Source organism: Melanaphis sacchari, unplaced genomic scaffold (assembly GCF_002803265.2).
Source record: "Melanaphis sacchari strain LSU unplaced genomic scaffold, SCAv2.0 Contig19_pilon_pilon, whole genome shotgun sequence".
Lineage (NCBI taxonomy): Eukaryota > Metazoa > Arthropoda > Insecta > Hemiptera > Aphididae > Melanaphis > Melanaphis sacchari.
Window position 1 is genome coordinate 2074519 of NW_020270975.1, and position 21389 is coordinate 2095907.

Sequence of the window (21389 nt, forward strand, 5' to 3'; positions counted from 1 at the left end):
TATTCATGTAATTTCTAGTATACCAAAAGAGATATTAAGTCAATATAAGATTTGATTAACATTATATAATTATGATAGCATTATAATAAAACGATAATCAATTGAATATTACTACATACATTTCGTAGAACTATTTTATAAATAACATGTTATCTATTTTATCTATTTATAAATTTTAATTTTAATCAAAATTATTTCTTTAATATAATGACAAATATTTTAATCTAAAATTTTGACAATGTACTAAGCATAATAGGTAAACGTAAGTCATAATAATAATTAATGTAAATCTTACCATATCATTTAAAACGTTTCGGAAAAACCGACCACACGACAGAAATGTACCCGAAAAGCCTATATAGAACGCCGTGTTACAATAATGCTTTTATTGTATTAATCCAAATTTATTATTTTGACCGTATATCATAAATACCATACTTATTAGGTTACAATGATAAAAATTGAATTTATATTATATAATCCCGATGTTATTTTTGTATCACTGAAATACTTCAACATAATAATATAATAATTGCATAAACTATTATAATATTAGCATTTACTTAGACATAAATAAAACATTATAATATGTCATGTATTATGTAAACGATTATCAGGATAATATCTCAAATTACTTGTGAAAAGTAAAGAATTGGAACAGATGAGCGGCTAGAAATCCCAATTTAATATTATAGGTATTAAAGCCTAATAATTTAATAATTAATGCGCATTCAAGTATTGCATTTAATTTGTGAGAGGTTCAATATTTAATAAATGATCTCATTTTTAAATGTCAACCTAAAAATATGTTCAATGATCATGAACCTAATTTAAATAAGCGTATTTACAAGAAAATATTTAATATTAAATAATGCTTAACAATTATTATTCGTTAATTCATCTACACGATATAATATACTATATTATATTAATCACTATAGTTTATTATTTTTATAACTTGTATTGAACTACTGGAAAAACAACTATGAATAATATTTATAAAAAATAGTTTTATCTATAATTCTATTAATCCATCACTCTATATAGGTACTATTTAATTATTAAAACACAAAGAAATGAGAAAATGTATAGTCAGACACTTATAATCACACAAACGCATTACGCGTGGCGTAGTTAATCATTCCATTCGCTTAGAATTAATATAAATCAAACTCCTATTTACATTGAGTAAATATATATGTATAATAAATGTATTTATATATATATATATATGTATAATATTATGAACCTGTAGATTGAATGCAAGTACATTAATTTAGAAACTCAATTAACACGAGTTTAGAGTTCAATATTTAATCTAATTTAGGGCCGCCTATCGATTATCTCATTTCACCAGATGCATTAAAATAAAACTTAATTTACTAAACATTAAATTCCAATAAACGTATTAATCTTACTAACATAATTATAATTTATTAAATAATTAGTTTATATTAAAAGTAAATTAAATGTTTATTTATCATCATTATTATAAAATGTATTTTTATAGTTAAATCGGATTTTCGTCGCATCATATATACTGTTGTAAATATCACGTAAACTTTTTAATTTAATACTACGTATCGAAGAACGCAAAAATCATTCAAACATAGGATAAGTTTTTTGATATTATAACATGACAACATAATTACTACATGATATATGATATAAAACAATTAATTATTTTTTTTTGATTAATACTCAATATAAACTATTGAAAATTAAGTATCATAATTCTTGAATCCTCACTATGGTTATTTTTACATATATATTATATTAAATTAGCGATTTGCAACCATAATTTTTGTTAAAAATGTATAAAAATCCTATTTAGTTATTAAAATATTTAAGCTCCTCGAAAAATCATTAAAGTTCAATTGATAAATGAGTATACCTATGAAAAAGTTTCTTTTTTTAATTGTGTATAAAAGAGAATTATCGGATAATAAAGTTTTGATGACCTTGTCATTAAATAACTGAGGTAATAAATTATAATCACTCTGTATATCAAACTATTTTCATTATTCTAGATTAAAAATATATGCTTAATTACAAAAAAATTTAATTTAATAATAATTCTCAAATAAATATTATATACATATATATCTTATATATTTTTCGACAAATTCAATCATTATTAATAGGTATTATAGCCGATTTTAAATACTTTTTAAGTTTAACAGCACATTTTATAGGGGATATTATAGCATAAGTTTAATTAATATTTAACCGGCTAATTTAAAAAAAAGTTATTAATTATGGTAATTTTTAATGGTGTCAAATCCTTTTTTGATACTGAATATCAAAGTTAAACTACTGACTCTACAATATTTTTTTATCAAATCTTTTTCGAATAAAATGTATGTACATTAATCTTCCTTACACATAAGTTAAAATGATAATCAAAAATACTAATTTAATGAAAGTAGTGAAAAATAATTTTTTTTAAGAAAATATACAATAGTTATTGTGTTTAATAACCAATGATAATGGATGCTAAGACTATTACTCGAAACAGTTTCCGGTTTTTGAAACTCTTCTATAAATTTGTTATATTAATATATATTATATTCTAACAAGAAATAAACTACTAATTAATTGTATCTATTATCCTAAACAATAATTCCTAGCTAAACTAACGTTTTTGTAAAAGCAATCATAACAAAAAAAAATAATATTCTCATATATATAATAATAATATAATATATAATTCCAAATCACTTATAAATCTTTGATAATATTTGAATGAATTTAAAATCGATAAATTATACAATGATATATTTTGGAGTCATTTACATATTATATTAATGTTACGAGATTAAGCGTATTATACGAATTACATTACATACGTTTTAACGAAAATCAAAACCCTTGCATACTCATTCTGATCGAAGTGAAACAATAAGGACCAATACTTGTAGACAGAAAATTAATTAAATACGCGTATCGCTGTCATCTGGCACACAACGAAACCGATTTCTATCATCCGGCGATCTGTCCTGTCCGCGTTCCTTAAATTTATTAACTATTTTTGTCATGCAAAATAAGAGGAAGAATAAAAGTATATTATTATTCTAAGTAAACGACATATTTCCCATTACGAAGCGTGTATACACGAAAAGGAAGTCCCTGGAGCAGTCAATACACATTGCAGAAGACTTCTTTTTTTTTTTTCTCGTATTTCTCAGGATTCGCCCTTTGCGTGTCGAACACGAAAATACTATATAAATAGAAAAACAGTGTCGACACAACAGCTGAGGTTGCTGCTAATGCAAAAACGCCCAATTCGGGCCCGGGTATTTTACTTCGAGGCTGGAGACACTAAATTAGGTTCGACTCGCACGGTCCATGACCGCCGCGTTGCCGAGTCATATAAGTCGTAGATCACTCCGCGTAACCGTGGCCACACAGAATGGTTACAATAATTGAATAATATGCGCATTATATTCACACGAGATCCGTATTATGTATACCGGTTGGCCCGGAACGAACCTAGGACGTTGTATTGTCGTGCAAAGGGGCCGATTAACCCCTCCCCCCATCCGAATCAAAGGTCTCCACTTAACTGCAGCGACGCGTGGGCTCCATGATCCTCGACCCCATTCAATTCCATCTTGAAAATGGTGCAGTGGTAATTAATGTTACAGCTCTTTTGGACGGTGTCCAAAGTGAATTTTTCGCAGTCCAAGCGTGTAACCATACTTGGAAGGGGAGATTCCGAAGACAAAAAAAGTAGTAGGTAACCTACACCAGTGTGGGACCATAAACGCCCGAAATCGGGGAAACGTTTATAAACAAAGCAAGAGTTTTGTAACTCTAAAGAACTGAAAAAAAAATTTCTTTACTCTTCAAATAAATTATAAAATCACTAAAAATCTTAAACAGACGCTAGGTTAAAAGTAAATTTTTATAAAATCTAGAAAAAATGAATATTAAGTCTTGCTAATTTTATTTAATTCTTTAAATGTAACGAATTCACATGGACTATAAGTATGCAGTTTGTTAAAAATATTGTGAACTATAAAAAAATGTTTATTTTATATGTATATATAATATATTAGAAAACAATTTTTAAAATAAATTTAAAAAATGCTTCGACGATTGATAATGACAGTATTAAGTGGAATAAAAATAAATTCAAATTTTCAAATTTTTATTTAAATACGTGTTTAGCTATAACATGATTCATAAAAACAAAAAAAGTTATAAAAACCAAAATTAAAACAACTGTAAAAGTAAAAACCAAAAAGAAATAAAATAAATTATATATTTTATTGTAGTGAGTCGGATTTATTGCTGAAACAGTTTTTTTATACAAGTGTACCGATGGAAAAAGGCAAATGTTTTACAAAACACAAACTCTATTTATAAATTGTAATTTACCTAATATATATTAAACGAGAGATGAAATATGCTCAGTATATTGACCCCTATTTTTCCTTTAATAATTAATTTATTGAAATTCTGATTTACATTATTTTTAAACTTACTTTTATATATAAAATGTTCAAGTTCTCATGATTTTTTTAGTTCTTAAGATGTGTATTGTGATGATACAAACTTCTATTTTTTAAATAAGAATTCCTCATTATATTAAAAATATATTTTTAAGAATCTGAAAGTAGTTTTTCAGTTATTAAAATGTTCAAACTAAGTCACTAAGGATAATAGATCAAATGACTTAAAAAAAAATATGTAGTATTGGAAATATTATTTGTTATACTTAGACTATTTTTACAAATTATAAATATTGGAATATTTATAACTAACAATTTCAAATCATTATTGTCGTCCCATATTTTTTAAACACGTTATCGCATGGATCCATTATCCTTAGTACTCTAAGTCAATTAATTTGAATACTTCAACATTTTTAAAAAATTTATCCATCACATAATAGTGAATTTTCATTTAAAAAACAGAATGTTTATAATATTTTCCTTTATACTCCATTGTTTTTTTTTTTTTTTTCATTTTTTCCAGTAATGTTGGTTTTAATTTATCAGCTGGTGTAACCACCAAACTTAATGTGTTTTTGATATTCACCGACACGTATATTTTACTATAAACGTCATCGTTCCGGTATTGTTTTCCGGACACACTCTGATGTCCGCCGTTGTAGTCTGATGCGACCCCGCAAAGCGTGTGTAAAAATAATTTTCCATATGGTCCTACCGGGTGGGTATTGTCAACTCTCAAAATGATTCCTCGTTCTTTCCAATAATATTATGTGAAAAACCAGCTACTATTGCAATTCGTTGTGACGATTTTTAATTGTTGAATCATCGTTGTCGCGTTTCCTATTTGCAATAATCTCGTTCAAAGTCCCATCACTATATATTAGCTTCAAACACAATTATTCAGCAAGACATCAAATTACGTTGAGCGTTCGGTAATTTAATTCGAAACTAAATCGTCTGTATAATAACAAGTATTACTGCGAAGTAAGAGGTGTCCGTTGATATTTTAAGGTCGCGTGATTTCGACAAAATAGTTATTTAAATAAGTCGTATTAAATTCGTTAAAAACGTATTGAATTGTCAACATTTTGTCGTACTACCGCAGTGGGTATACGGCAACAACTTTTCGCGTCGACCATCCCATATAATCATTAATTTGATTCGTTATAAATATTTTTACGTGTATAATATGTGCTTTACACTGCAAATAAGCCTCTATAATAATTTATGATTCGCGTCCTCGCCACAACTAATTATTGTGAAAATCACGTCAAACACAGCGTACGGGTGGAGTGTGATGAATTATATATTAGGTATCATAAATTCTTAAATAACATATTCTATAAAATCCGGGTTCTTAATAAACAAATCGTTTTATCATAATATATGTGTGAGAAAGATACCTACGCATGAAATATTGCAAGATTTCGCTATGATTCATTGTTTTTAAAAATTTGGATTTTCGATCGTTAATTTTGGAAATTGTCTCAGTTCATTACGCACAATACGTACAGTAATAAAGACTCAACGTCGGAAAAGTGTACCCACACGTTGGTGTTGATTCTTTAATTAATTTCGTATTGTTCTAGTGTTGGTTTGTTTTTGAGACACACGTTATTCACTGCAAATAAATCTTAAGAGATGCTGATCGCTTATACAATAAATAACCACCGTAGGTCTTGAAGTAAGAACCACATCGTCGATTCAATATTATATTTGAACGCATGTAGTATATTAAAATGTAATAATAGGTACGTCGTTCTTCTAAAGAAGCCGCTTTTGTAAACGGATTCGTCAGACACATTATCGTTATAGCGGATAACGTAATAGATACATTATTGTAATGTGTCTTTTTTGTATTTTTTGCATGGAATGAATAATTTTGTTTTCTGATGTTTCATATCATTATATATACAGGTACCTGCCACACTATTGTTAACACGCACAAGATAATATATCTATAATACATTTATAATACAACTACCCGAACCATTATCATTGTAATATATTTACACTGCCGTTAACGTGTATAATAATAGCAATAATAATGAATACAAACATAATATCTCCTTTTCAAAATTGAATAACACAGTTACGTCGTGTTAATAAATCACCCCATGTTCAGTCTAAAAAAAAATTATGCGTTAACTAGCTACACACTTACAGTAGATACTATGTTCGAATCTCAATGTTCACGTACTAAACGCGCTCAATTAATATTAAATTATCAGTAAAAACAAAATTATAAACAAAAACGAATAGAATATTTTTTTTATTTCAAAAAGCACAATTATATTATAATAAATAAAGATTTACCATCTCGTTAATCTCAACACCAAAAAAAAATATATATACGTCAAAAAATGAAATAAATATTGGTATTCCAGATTATAGGATCAAACTCGGTATTTTAATTTACAATACTGACCGTTACTATTGATTGTATTATTTTATATTCACTCCTTCATTCTTATTGCCTTCGATTTTCGTTATTCAATTTATAATTTATATATAAAATATTATTATTATGTATTATATGATGTCTCATAAGTTTTGTATTGATCCCCTTCTTCTAACCCCTCTCCCATAAACAAAAAAAAAATGAAATAATAAAAGAAGTGATCGAAAAACTTTTGAAAATAACACTACTGTTATATACATTCGAGAAAAAAGTAAGAAGGTATAAAATAAAAAATGTATTATAAAAATATATTACCCCATGATGAATAATAATTTATGAACGTCGTCTTTGTGTAATAACAATAATTAAAACTTTTATTTTACAATTCTTTATATAGTTCTAAAAACCGACTAAAAATTAAAACTATTCATAATTCAACAAATAAAAAACTAGCGGTAAATTCAGGATGCAAAGATTGGAGGTTGAGAACACGTATTGCTCTTATGACATCGGTTTAATAGAAAATAAAGTGTATAATATGTTTAGTATATATTTTAAATAAATTATGATAATTATTAACAATGATTCGCATTGCATTTAACTTCCATTCAGCTCGGATATTGGTTAAGAGCGTTAAGATCTCATTTATATTCAATGTTTTTCACCAATCTTCAATAATTTTTTCGTAAAACTTTTGTTATGCTCCAGAAAATTATTAAAAAAATGTGGACATCTTGAAAATTACAAAGAGACTTAATTTCAAATTAATAAAAAAGATTAGTTGGATCTTTTGAAACATTCCTTGAACTCTATCAATTCAGAAAAAAATCACTTCGTTCGACGTATAAAATTTCAGATATTGTAGAACTCGAAAAATAAATAATGATAATATCAACACTTTTAAAAAGTGATGAAAATAAAATTCAATTTTAGTTTATAGAATATCCCAAACGTAAATCTATTTTTTTGGCTTATAGCTAAGGGCAAAGACATAGAAGTTATAGAATTTTTATGTGTTTTAATCTGATTTTTAAATAACCGAAATGCATATCGTTCTCTTGTGAATTCAAATACAATTACCTATTTGCATGTTTCGATTATTTTTCACCTTCCAATAAAATTGTATAAATTGACATACAGATATTATATATTTTTCTAACATATTTTTACCACTAAAAATCATATTTTGTATAATATTATTATCGTTACAACCTATATGCAGCTAAAATTAAATTCCCATAAAATACATCCATAGTTACTAATATAAATGTATTTCACTATACTAGTTCAATTAATTATGATGCATATTCTTTTATTTATTTATTTTTTTTTTTTTTTTTTATCAAAATTCTTTCTTACGCCATCTATTTCAATTATGAACAATAAACTTAATTGATAAAATAATAAAATAGAAATAGAAGAGTCAAGAGTTTTTCCAATTACGGTACTTTATCGTGAAATATTAGTTATAAATTTATAATATATCATTAATACGAATAATGATAATTAGTGATTAGATCATTATTATTTAATAATAATGAGTTATGACTTATGTTAGATACTATTAGTGATCTACATAATGCATATTTTAATGAATTTTTTTTTTTTTTAATTTGAATAAATTAATTAATCTGTTCTAAGACTATTTATATCATATACATTTTGGATCATTATAAATAGCTACACATTTTTTTGCGCTTATGTTTTAAATTTTGAAATAGAAATATTCTGAGTGGTGCCATTGATATTGACCAATGTTTTAAAGTTTTGACAGCGCGACAGAGTATAATAGACAAAAGGTAGAGGTAAAAAATAATATGTTGTGCCATGAACTGCTACGGCTAAACATAAATTACAAAAACTTTTACAGATAACGTCTGATTCTTTCCAAACTGATTATTTTATATATAATATACACATAAATAAATTATATTTTTTTCTTTTATATAAAAAAAAAAAATTATTAGATGTACAAAATAGCTTTAAGTATTTATTAATGTATAAACAATTTTAAAAACTCATATTGTAACATCATATTAATAAAATTAAAGTGTTTCCATTGAGGGGCTACTTTTCTCACATATCTCATGTCAAAATATATTTATATATATATTATATATATATATATATATATGCCTACAGGCTTATTCTAATAAATTAATCACAAATTTTTTTTTTTCAAATAAAATTTAAAAAATATATAATAGGTATTATATGAATTTTAAGGTTAATAATAACAACAAACTCTGAAAATTAATTAATTTAATAAAAAAACATATTGTCAAAAAACGAGTTTACATAGTGTTGAATAACATATTAAACGTTTTGATTTAAATACAACGAACTATAGATAAAATAAAATCGACTAAAATTTCAAATATTTTCATATTCTTGTAAAACTTGAATTCAAATAAATAAATGACTCTGATGTAGAACAGTTATTACAAAATCAACAAATCAATTATCAATTCTTTATCGAAATTTTAAATTTACAAATACTTAATAGTAATAACCATATAGTTTTTTTTTTTCAATATATTATATTTTAATCGTTTTTTGAAATCTAATCTGAATATAAATAATAACAAAACTCTTTATGATAATAGGCTCTTGATGAAGAACGTGTATTGGCAGCTTTACCAGATAAACTAAAAGCTGAAATAGCTATACACGTACATCTCGACACATTAAAGAAGGTCGAGATATTTCAGGACTGCGAACCTGGTCTGTTAGAAGAACTTGTGCTCAAGCTCAGACTCCAAGTGCGTACCACCTATACATACAACTTTTACATTACCATTTTGTTTTTGTAACTAATATCGTTTTTTTTTTCTTATCAAAATTAGGTGTTCAGCCCTGGAGATTACATATGCCGTAAAGGAGATGTGGGCAAAGAAATGTATATAGTAAAGAGAGGCATTCTTAGTGTCGTTGCCGATGACCAAAAAACTGAAATCGCCACTTTAAGCGCTGGAAGCGTTTTTGGAGAGGTCAGTAATAAAATAAATGGGTTTTTTAAGTGTCTATGGGTTCTGTACAATATAATATGTATTTGATCTATTTCGATTTGCCTTATATTAAAACTTCAATTTTGATCTTCGACGATTTATTGCTCATAAAAACTTCTATAAATTCAAAATATAAAGTTCATTTTTAATTAAGACTTAAATATTTATTAAATTAAAAAATTCCGAACTTAAAATTATAATTAGTTGTCATTTCCTTATATATGATAAGCTATATATTCAAGATCATAATTCATATTTTAAATATATTGGGTCATTAGTATAATGCTATATAAGATTATATATAATAATTAATTTTAGAGTATATAAAAAGAATATTTGAGTATCAGTATGAATTTATTTTTTGTATATGAAAAACTCAATTATTAAATAATTTATGTAAAAACACTAAAATGTAATATTATTATTTTATTATTTATAAATATAAAAAAAATAACTATAAAACTATGATAAAATTTAAAAAATTTGTAAAAAAACGTAATCAACACAATCTTCATAACATAGATCTATTTTTACATGTCAATCGAGCAATTTTAATTAGTTAATTAGATAAAAAAGAGTATTTTTTAATATTTCAGGATTGTCAAATCAATGCAATCAAATTTAACAATTATACGTCTTTGTGAGAGATATCACAATAACTTAAAATAATCAAGTAATTAAAATATTCTAAACATTTGTTACACATGCACAGATATTGTAAGAATTGTAAAATATTTGTAATAAAATATATTTCCATACTGACGGCACTTTTTGAAATATAAGTTTCATAATAGTAATATTTAATTTAATTTTTACAATAAAAACTTTTCATTTATACTTATAATAATACATAACCATTACTTGTTATTTTCTGTAATTGTTACGTAAAATATTAGCAATAAAATATTCTTAATTTTAAACTTTCAATCAAATTTTTAAGAAAAAATATGTTTGATCTCATTTGCTTTCATACCTAAAAAGTAATTTTGTTTGTTTTATATTAGCAATAAATAATACTACTAAAATCTTAACAATTGCTTCGATATTATTGAAAAAGCATAATATATTAAAGTAACAAGCTTTACGTGTATATTTCTGTGATTAATTTACTGTTCACTTAAATTTACTTGTACAACTGTAGTCAATATTAACTAACTAGGTTTCAAATGCAACAATATGTTTTCCGAATTGGGTACCTAACTATGTGATTTATCAAGTCCAACTTTATATTATGCAAAATTTGTATATACATAATATACATGTTATTTCTTGGCAAATATACACAAGGAAATATTTATATATTATACACACAAATGTATACATGCTTTATATACGCGTTTGAGTTTGGATATGTATTTATGAATGTATGTGCGTATATATGGCTGTAATTAGGAGAAACACAAATGGCACCAATTAAACATACCACCTTTTTGAATGTCTGTACGATTTCGCTTCAGAGTACCTGCATTTAAATATGCAAAATAATAAATTAAGTTGGTAAAAAAAGGGGATCTTTTTTATGTTATTTTCGGTAATTTTGTTTTAAAAATAAAATTTTTGTTTTTACCATTGCATAGCCATTACATCGACACGCCACGACGGTGTTTATTACAATCATTGTACAATGTGCTAATAAATATATGGTCTCTAAAAAATACAGTCATTCATAAAATCATTCAACTCATCACGTATATTATTTCAGGAACTTATTTTAAATGCATTAAGTTACACAATATTTTGTAAAAGAAATGCGTAAAAAACAATGAATGTGGATATTTTTATTTAATAAACCATTGAAATAGGTTTAAAAAAAAATAGGTTAAAAATATTACTAAAATTTACATTTTTAAATTTTATTGTAAGAAAAAATATATGAAAATATAAAAAAAGCATCAAATACAACACCAAGCAATGAAATATTATATGCAACTATTATTTTCAGTACTCGCCCAAAGAGTTATAATATTCAGTACCAATAACAGATACAATATCCGATATCATGGTTACCAACAACACACTAGACTAGTGATTCGTAATGTCAAAATCAAATCAGCATCGTTGCAACATTTTTAATGGATGCCCACCGGTCATGAAATCTTATACCATAGATTTTTCCTTATTTATTTTACCATAAAATTATAATGATACCCAAGGGTTTTTATTTAACAGTATACAACACAGTTTTATTGACTGTAAAACACTAATTTATTGTTGTTTAAAAGACAAACAAAAAAAAAAAAATTATTTATTTTATAATTTACATACAATTTCATAACTTCATTCAGAAGTAAAAAAAGTTCCGAAGCTTAAAACTGCTTGAAATTGTAGTTATAGAACTTGTTATAACCATGAATTATACAATTGTAAATTTGTATACATATCTAAATAATCAATATTAAATACATTTTGTAATCTTTTGAAATTTAGATAAACTACAGATATTATCGTCAAATAGAGGCTATAAATTTTAAATTTTGTATTATAAAATAAAATTCAAATATTATATTTTTTAAACATAGAGTAATTCTTAATTTTCGTCAAAAAAATCTTATTAAACATATTCAACATTTATTATTTTAAAATTATATTTAAATCTTTTCCAATGCTTCAAAAAATAAAAATAAAATTTATCAATTAATTTGTTTGCATAGCCTATAGACTATAAGTTTAATGATAACAAAAATATTAATGGTCATTACTAAAATAATATATTAAATGCATATCATTATTATTTATTTAGAAATATTATCTATACATTATAAGTATAATTAATGTTTATATATATATATATATATATATATATATTAAGCCAATCGATGTAATTTTAAGGATTAATATACTTCAATTATATTATTAAACAAATAAATCGTAAGCTTTAATAGTATAATAGCTCAATACAATTTTAATATAATAATATAAAATACATTTAATTTAAAATTTTTTTCGAGCCTATTATATATTATTTAATTTATATTATATTATATAATTTTATGCAAGTTCTTATCAAAATACTCTTTTTTTTTAGTATTAGTTTTAATTGAAAATTTTCGAATACAATTTTATCTTATTAATTGACTTAATAAGTAGTACGAGTATTTAAAATTTCCTCAGCCTTAAAAATGTATATTAAAATTAGATTAATGTTTAGTGTAGAAATATAAACTAATAAACTTGTAGTATAATAATAATAGTACATCAATAGTTAAGTATTTAGTAACTCTAAGAGGAATAAATAATGGCTTCTGATATAAGAAGATTAACTAAGCTTACAAATATTATACAATAAGATTTAAACACCAATATGAATTTAATAATGAATTATATTGAGTAAAACCCTAAATACATTTAATGATTAATGTATTTATTATTTTCTAATTTTATTTAAACTTAATAAATAACTTTTTTTTAATAAAATTCAAGTATCTAAGAAATAATATTATTTATTATACAACAAATTTTAATTATTTATAATTCGATTATTATTTATACAGTATATCTATCAAATAATTAAGCATAAAATCAAAATCTCACGAGATCAATTTGAATCCATGTTTAGTAATAAAACTTTTAGTCTACATATCATAATATTACGTGGGAATAATATTTTTTATTGCATACCTAAAACCAATTGATTACGTTTCATTTTTTCGTTATTTATTATAGGTAAGCGTACTAGAAATAGCTGGAAACAAAACAGGCAATCGTCGCACAGCCAACGTCCGGAGTTTAGGGTACTCTGATCTATTTTGTCTATCCAAAAGAGATCTCTGGGAAACACTGAGAGATTATCCCGAAGCTAGACACAGCTTAATGCAACGTGGTTGTCAACTTCTGCGAAAGGATAGGCTATTAGACGAGGACGCGTTCCTACAAGCTCAAACGCAGAATGAAACCATTAACGAAGCCGTGTCTAGATTAGGTATGTATATTAAATTTTTATTTAATTTCAATTAGACAGAGTTTGATCACCGTATTTTACCAAATACGTTTTCATAAAACAAATTAGAATGTGTGACAGTAAATTAACATTAAAAATAGTCGTCACAATTTTATTATCAAATGAAATAGTTTTTTTTTTAACCCCCTTCCCTTATTTGAAAAACTAAAATTTATTTCGAATTATTCCACACGAAACAATTTTTTCATAAATAATCATTATTTTAAAAACAAAAAAAATAATTATTAATTGTTATTATTAAAGATCTAATAATTTTCATAATACTGTACGAATCGTTCAGTAATTCGTTTTCTTTTGGTAATAACATTTTTAAGCTACATTGACTTCAACAATAATAACAATTTAATAAAGTGCTGTAATAGAGATATGACTGAAATGTTAAATGTCATAAACACTTTATATCATTTTGTATTTTCGTAGTATTAAATAGCATATATTGGTATCAAAAAAAAAAAAAATTTATCATATAAAAAATACATTCCTCATAAGTTTTATCGAATTCAATACTATTTATTTGAATTTATTCGGAAAATAATAAAAAAAACTCTTACGATTTTCTTTCAAATTTTCCAAAGGTTTAAATTTTTTATTTTAATAACATTCCCAACTAATTAAATTAGTCATAGTTATCATAATATTACTATATAACTTAAAACGTTGAAGAATAAATCAAAGTTGAAATAATTAAACTCAATGATTTAAGTGTAAAGATATTGTAAATTGGATTTAAAACAAATACATTTTAACTTTATGGTATAGATATAATACATATTATATACTATAAATATTACAAATATAAAAATGTTAACTATAAGCATGTATATTAAACGTATTATACTTATAAACTTAAGCAAATATTATATCATGTAATTTTTGAGAATTGTGAAATTTTACATCTTAATTTTATAAAAATTGCACTAGTTGAAAAATAAATAATGGAGTTGCAAGATTAAATTCCCATCAAATATCATCACATATAGTTGCATCTGATAAATGATGACAGCCCATAAAATGTGCAATAATTCTACACAAAAATGATTTACGACAGATATTCAATATCGATAATTTAATATAATTATAGACTATAGTATCTCGAGTATTCGTTTAAAATTGTAGTAAATAGTAACCAACCAAACTTAAATGTATAATAACTTACACATCCATTTAAATTTTAATCGATGATTTGTAAAGATTTTTTTATATTTTTAAATATTATCAAATATAACTATTAAATAAATTCACTAACAATTTTTAAGATACTCAATATTAAATAAAAGCCATTAAAACTCAAATGTTAATATTAAAGTATTTATTACTAAAATAACAAGTACCACATGCTTCTCAGATAAACTTTCTCTTGATCAATACAAATTTTGAATAGACGTGTACAATAAATTATGTGCAATACAAAGTTAGACTTAAAATAATAATATTATAACAAAATATCATTTAAATATCGATATCCTAAAATGCATAATCTGTAGTCATTTTGAAGGTAAAATAACCCAATTTTATCTCCATCCAAAATCATTTGATTATTAATTCATATAGTTAATGTTTTACATACTAATTAACACTTTTAACAGATAGTTACATTAATGTGGACTAAAAAGGGTGACGACCGAAAGACCGTTATTAAATGTTACAATATTATGTGTACACCTCACCACTTCGGTATAATTAATTTTCCAGCATGTTACAATATTGTAATATTATGTTTGAATGATTATAAACCTTTTGTTATTTTTTTTTCTAATATTATTATTATTAGTTTCAGTTGTTCTAAATTAGTTTTATAATTTTAAGTTCTCCGAGGCAATTTACATCTTTTATGTTAATTTTTTTTTTTCTCATAATTTTCTATTTTATCCAATCGACATAATTATTATTATTATATTTGAGTTTGCCTTAACCTTACTATATCAATCCATCGTAAACATGCAATTTATTTATAACAACTGCGTATATTTTATAATTATGTATATATAATATGTAGACTGTAACCATTTCGTGTCCCCAAACCGAGGCGTGGAAGGATATATTAGATTAGCCAACAGCAGGGACGACTTCGGACAGCCAACTGCGCAACAGTCTAACCGCAAGAAGTTGAAGCAAAGGTCAAAATTCTCGGCGGTCGTTATCAAACCTAACAGGAAACAATTCACGCAAGTTTGTACGTCACCAATACGAGCGGGTGACGGACACTTGCTATGAGTGCATGTTGAGAAAACGTTATACCCGCGTGTGATATGGCTTGTATCCTTCACAAGACATTGCAAATTTTACCTTCAGAACATTCGTTTAATTCTGTCATTTTTTTTTATATCAGAATGAATTAATTTATTATCTCATTTAAAGATGAGAATATTATCTGAGACCATGCTTAGGTCTTTTTTTATTAATTTCTTAATTCAGTTATAAGCATTTTAAAATTATAATTTTTCGTAAAATTTTAAATGCTTAAAAAATTAATTGATTATTATTATTATTATTATTATTCACTGAATGTAAAATTTGACAAAACAACAACAACACGTATGGGTATAACGTCATCTTAACAGTACGATGAAATTACGTTCCTCAACATTTACGCCTTACAATCGGGACGAATCGATCTGCCACTATTTGCAATGGCCGTGGTGATTAATTCTCGCGAAAAGCTTCCTGTATATCGTAACGAAAAATCTGGGTGAAGGTTACTGTAGTTGTTTTTGTTGTTGTGGTGATACTGTACGATATAATGGCCTATTCGATTGTGTATAATATAATATTATGATAAACATTATCCTGTACAATATCCTGTACCAATAATATAATATGTTAGATTCACCAAGAATGCTCACCACAATATTCTCCTTCAATTATAAGTTTATTCAAGTTTTGATTTTTCGAATTTATAGATATATTTGAAAACCAAATAATATTTTACTTACATTTGATAATGAGTATCCTATGACAAACTTCTTAGAAATTTAACACACACACACACACTCGAACATGAACTAAATATGACATATGGTAAACATGGCTATAAGTGTATATAAAGTATTATAAATACACGTAACATATTTATTCTATTACTCATTAAGTTCTATCAATTTTTACAAATAATAAAATGCAAAGAGACTAACATTGACTGCCTAACTAGTGATTATATTCAAATCATTATATCCTCTACATCTTCTGAACTTTAAGTCATAAACTATTATATGATTATTCTTAGTATAGGTAAGTACACTAGGTAATATTTAAAATTTAAAAAAGGGCAATTTGAAATAATATTCACAAAAAAGGGATGACCATATTTGGCGAATCGCTATTGCCACACCGGACAATTTTTATATACTGAGTTTATCCGTTAACCCCATCTTAAGTATTAGACGATATACATAAAATGACAGATATAGGTAGTTGAGACGACGAAAATTGGTGGTAGCGGTGATGGCAACAGATATCTTTTATTATTATATAAGATACATAATATAGGAACAGTTGACGCCCAGCTACACACATCACCTCATTTTTCGTTTTTGTAATGGATCCAAAAACAAACGACGAACAAAAAATGAAAAAAAAAATGAAAGTATTTGAAAGAATACTTAAACCCATCCGTAAGGACAACAGCAACAATAATAATAATAATAATAATGCACGCGCGAAGTTCTAACGCTTCCTGCTCGCGCGCTATGATATCGCTGCAGCATGCTGTATCCGCTGAATATATTATAAAGGCCTATCTACTCGTACAATTAATACTGTATTATATTATGTTATATTATTATTTTATGCATATATATATATATATATTTAATGTGATTTGACAAATAAACACAATATAATTATAATATTTATGACTTAACAGCCGTATGATAATAATATAATGATTATTCGCGTAGCACGATAATAATATCTTTATAATACGTGTAATTGTTTAACAATATAATATGCTAATAAACGTATTCAATTAATACTAACGTGATCAATAGTAATAAGTCTATTAATATATTATGTATATTTAATATTATATTTTGTACCTATACTAATTTAACATAATATTGTTGTACACTAATCGTATTCGTGTCCAACTAATATTACATGCTTATCGTCTCTTTTGTGTGCGATGACATTTTCTGAATGTTGAAATATTCTTTTGCATATTTTCAGATACAACTATGAAAGATGTAACTACTCGGTTGTCAAATCTTGTGACCGAATATTACAACCAAAACGTCAAGCTCAATGAAAAAATTACCGAATTGGAGGAACAAATACGAGTTGTCAAATATCATTCAATGTAAATATTTTGAAATATTAAATTCCGGTATATGTGTCAGGTTAATTTTTTAACTACAACAATTAACTAAATAATAAGAGAAACAAACGTAATTACATGCATAAAACTTCGAATATACATTTTCAAAGCATCCGGTACACAAAATGTAATAGGGATATTGATAATTGAAAAACTTTTTTATTTAAGTATATTGAAAAACGTAACTTTTAAATGTATTAAGTTATATTATTTATATTCCTTTCAAAATATTTTCCAAGACATTTTATAATTATTACATGGATGAATCAAAAGGGTGTTTAACCTATATATCTAGCTCAGAACACTTTTCGGTTGACTTATAGGTAATACACGAATATTAAGTGTTTTACATTGGTCTTGTGGTAGTTTTTGTTTTAAAGATATTTAGATATTACAATATACTCATTTTAAGGAACGTTAAAGTCTATAACATCTAAAAATTTATTATTTTCAACTCTATATGGAGAAAATTACAAATCCCTAAATTTCCCATATAATATATATATATATATATATATATATATATATATATATATGTATTTATGTATATTATATTGGTATACATATTTGGTTTTATTTCGAGATATCTACCTTGAAGCAATATTTTTAGGTTTTCTTTTCTTTTCTTTGGATAAGCAATTTAATTTAATTGACGTCTAGAAAAAAATACATTTTGATCAATAAAAATATCGATCGATGTACGATGCTTAATCTTTTCAAACAACAAACAACAATTGCTTTCAGGAAAATTCTCATCATGATAATTTATACAACTCTGTCGTATAGTCGTATTTGGAAATTTGTTTAGAAATAAATAGCATTCTGCGATACGCCATTATCTATTGTAATATTTGTCCTTTTTAGCGCCTCCTTTTGTCTAAATTATATTAGATAAACAATATATTTTATGCTTAAAATCTCTGTCTCGCCCTACGAACATCAAATAAATAATGATAAATGGTACAGTGGGCTGGTCTATGTCAAAGAAAGAAAAAATATATAATATAACGGGATTGTGAGATAATTTACGTTCTTCCGTCCCACGTATTCTTCCACTGCAAAAAGTTTTATTCGCTTTTTTTGCATTTATGCATTTAAAGTATTACATTTAAAAAAATATATTTATACCAAATGTCATTATACTGTAAGTGAATGTTATTAAATGATAGACAGATTTCTCCGCAAATCAGGACATATGTTTACAGTTACTTGGATGTTTTTAGTGGCGAAGGTGGAATATAATTGCGGTATTATAGTTAAATACGATTTCAAGCGAAAATATTTGCATTCAATTTTATAAATTATAAATAGGTGTACAGCAATATTCATAAAATTATATGCACAAATTTAACTAGTGAATTTAAGTTTCAAGGTAATAATAAATCTTTCTAAGTTTAATTTGCCAAAACAATATTAAAATTTGGATTTCTTATATTATTTCTCTAGATTTTGATATTTTTTGTGTTTTTATCAAAAACATTTGACATATTCAATTTTTTTTTTTTTTGTTTATGAAATCACACGCTATAACATAGAATATTATAAAATACATCGAGTTAGGTTTATTACACGCGAACACATTTTATTTATCTTACTATGGGAAGTCTAAATAATTTTGAATACAATTTTTATTATTTTTTTTTTGTTCCGTTGCACAAATTCCAAAATATTTTTTTACTAATTTGATAACTAATTTAATTTTTGAGAAAATGTCAAAATTACCTACTGTTAGTTCTATTAAAGTTACCAAAATATGTTAAGCCATTAAATTTGCATATATTATGTATTTTGAACACTTTTAGTGATATAGTAATTAATGATTACTAAATAGTAATAATGACTAAATTATACGGTAAAAAGTAGAAACTAAATAACGATTTCGAATATCTTATTCTTATATTTAATGAATATCAAAATTAGAAATATTTTACTTGCTCTCGCGTATTAAATATATATATTAGTAAAATTGTATTGACAATAATTAATTACATTTTAAATAGTTTTTATTAATAATAATGTAACATATAATAAGAAAATCTCAAACATCTAAGTATTATGTGGTGCATTTCATTATTTACTGATATTTTCGAACATTAAATAAAATACTATTTTACGTTGTAATTATAATCTATATTACGATTGGCAGTGTATTATTAATATTTTAATTATTTTTTTGATTTTTCTGCGTAATTTAAAAAAATATTTTAACTTATCTACTTAAAATCTTCAGAAAACGTAGAAACAATTGTTTTTTTTTCAACTTAAATAAGTATTTATATTTCAATGTCTTTTTATTTTTTAGAACTGATTCAAAATACGGGGATCAACAGGGTTCGAATGTTGAAAATGACTCAACTTCATCATCTAACCAATCAACGGTATTTGGAACTTATGCCACAAGAAGATCGTTTAACGTTCCCAAGAATTCTTGGGCTCGAAGACGTCGTAAACTTAAGTCTACCTGATGTTTAACGGATAGGCTATCTCATTTACAGGATCCATATGCCTCGGCTTAATATAAACCACGGTGATTAGTGTATATATTCTTAATATTAGATAGTTCAAAAAATCAACTGTCAAAATTAAAGTGAATTCTATACACATGGTTTATATTACATGGATCAGTGTAGGCAAATATTTTTAGGATAGTCTACTGAAATGTACATATACAAATATCTTGTATAAAACAAAAAGTGTACTCCACAACACATCAATTTTTTATTATAATTTACGTATAAACGATTTCTTTTTTTGGAAGAATCAAAATACTTCAAAACTATCTAGTTCCATGATATTATCCTAAGCTAAATAAGAGCTTAATATTGATATAAAAAATATTGTAAAATTTCCTATAAGAAAAATTTACTTATTGTCTACATTGTTTGGTTTTTTTAATAATTTAACTTAGTTCATGATATAATTCCATGTAAAATAAAATAATCCAGTTAAAATATTCCCATGATGTATTGAATATACATTTTTTAAATACCAAAATAACCATAAGTAATTGTATCACGTTTTTGTGTTCATTTGGTTTGTAAAAAGTAATATAATAAAATTAATATTTTAACTTTTATAACACCCAATACGATTAAAAATTAAATTAAACCGTAGTTTAATGATTAGGCATAGTATTTTGTTACACGAGAATCTTATGATATTAGATTCTGATTTATATAGATTTATTTTTGTTGAAAATTCAGTATTCTAAATTTGGGTACAAACATGAAACAAATGCTTAACACATTTA

General features: G+C 24.9%; 1 protein-coding gene across 3 annotated transcripts in view; it reads left to right on the forward strand.

Moving 5' to 3' along the window:
* Positions 1-20948, forward strand: part of LOC112593028 (cyclic nucleotide-gated cation channel subunit A) — a 179286-nt gene extending 158338 nt beyond the window's left edge. For 2 of the 3 annotated variants that reach the window (XM_025337245.1, XM_025337247.1), the window contains 6 exons: positions 9468-9623; positions 9708-9851; positions 13533-13788; positions 15824-16000; positions 17992-18121; positions 20442-20948. In XM_025337245.1, coding sequence (XP_025193030.1) covers positions 9468-9623; positions 9708-9851; positions 13533-13788; positions 15824-16000; positions 17992-18121; positions 20442-20604 — 1026 coding nt within the window. In that variant the 3' untranslated portion in view covers positions 20605-20948. The remainder of the gene's footprint in view (positions 1-9467; positions 9624-9707; positions 9852-13532; positions 13789-15823; positions 16001-17991; positions 18122-20441) is intronic. The other variant, XM_025337246.1, reaches the window with a different exon arrangement.
* Positions 20949-21389: the final 441 nt, after the last annotated feature.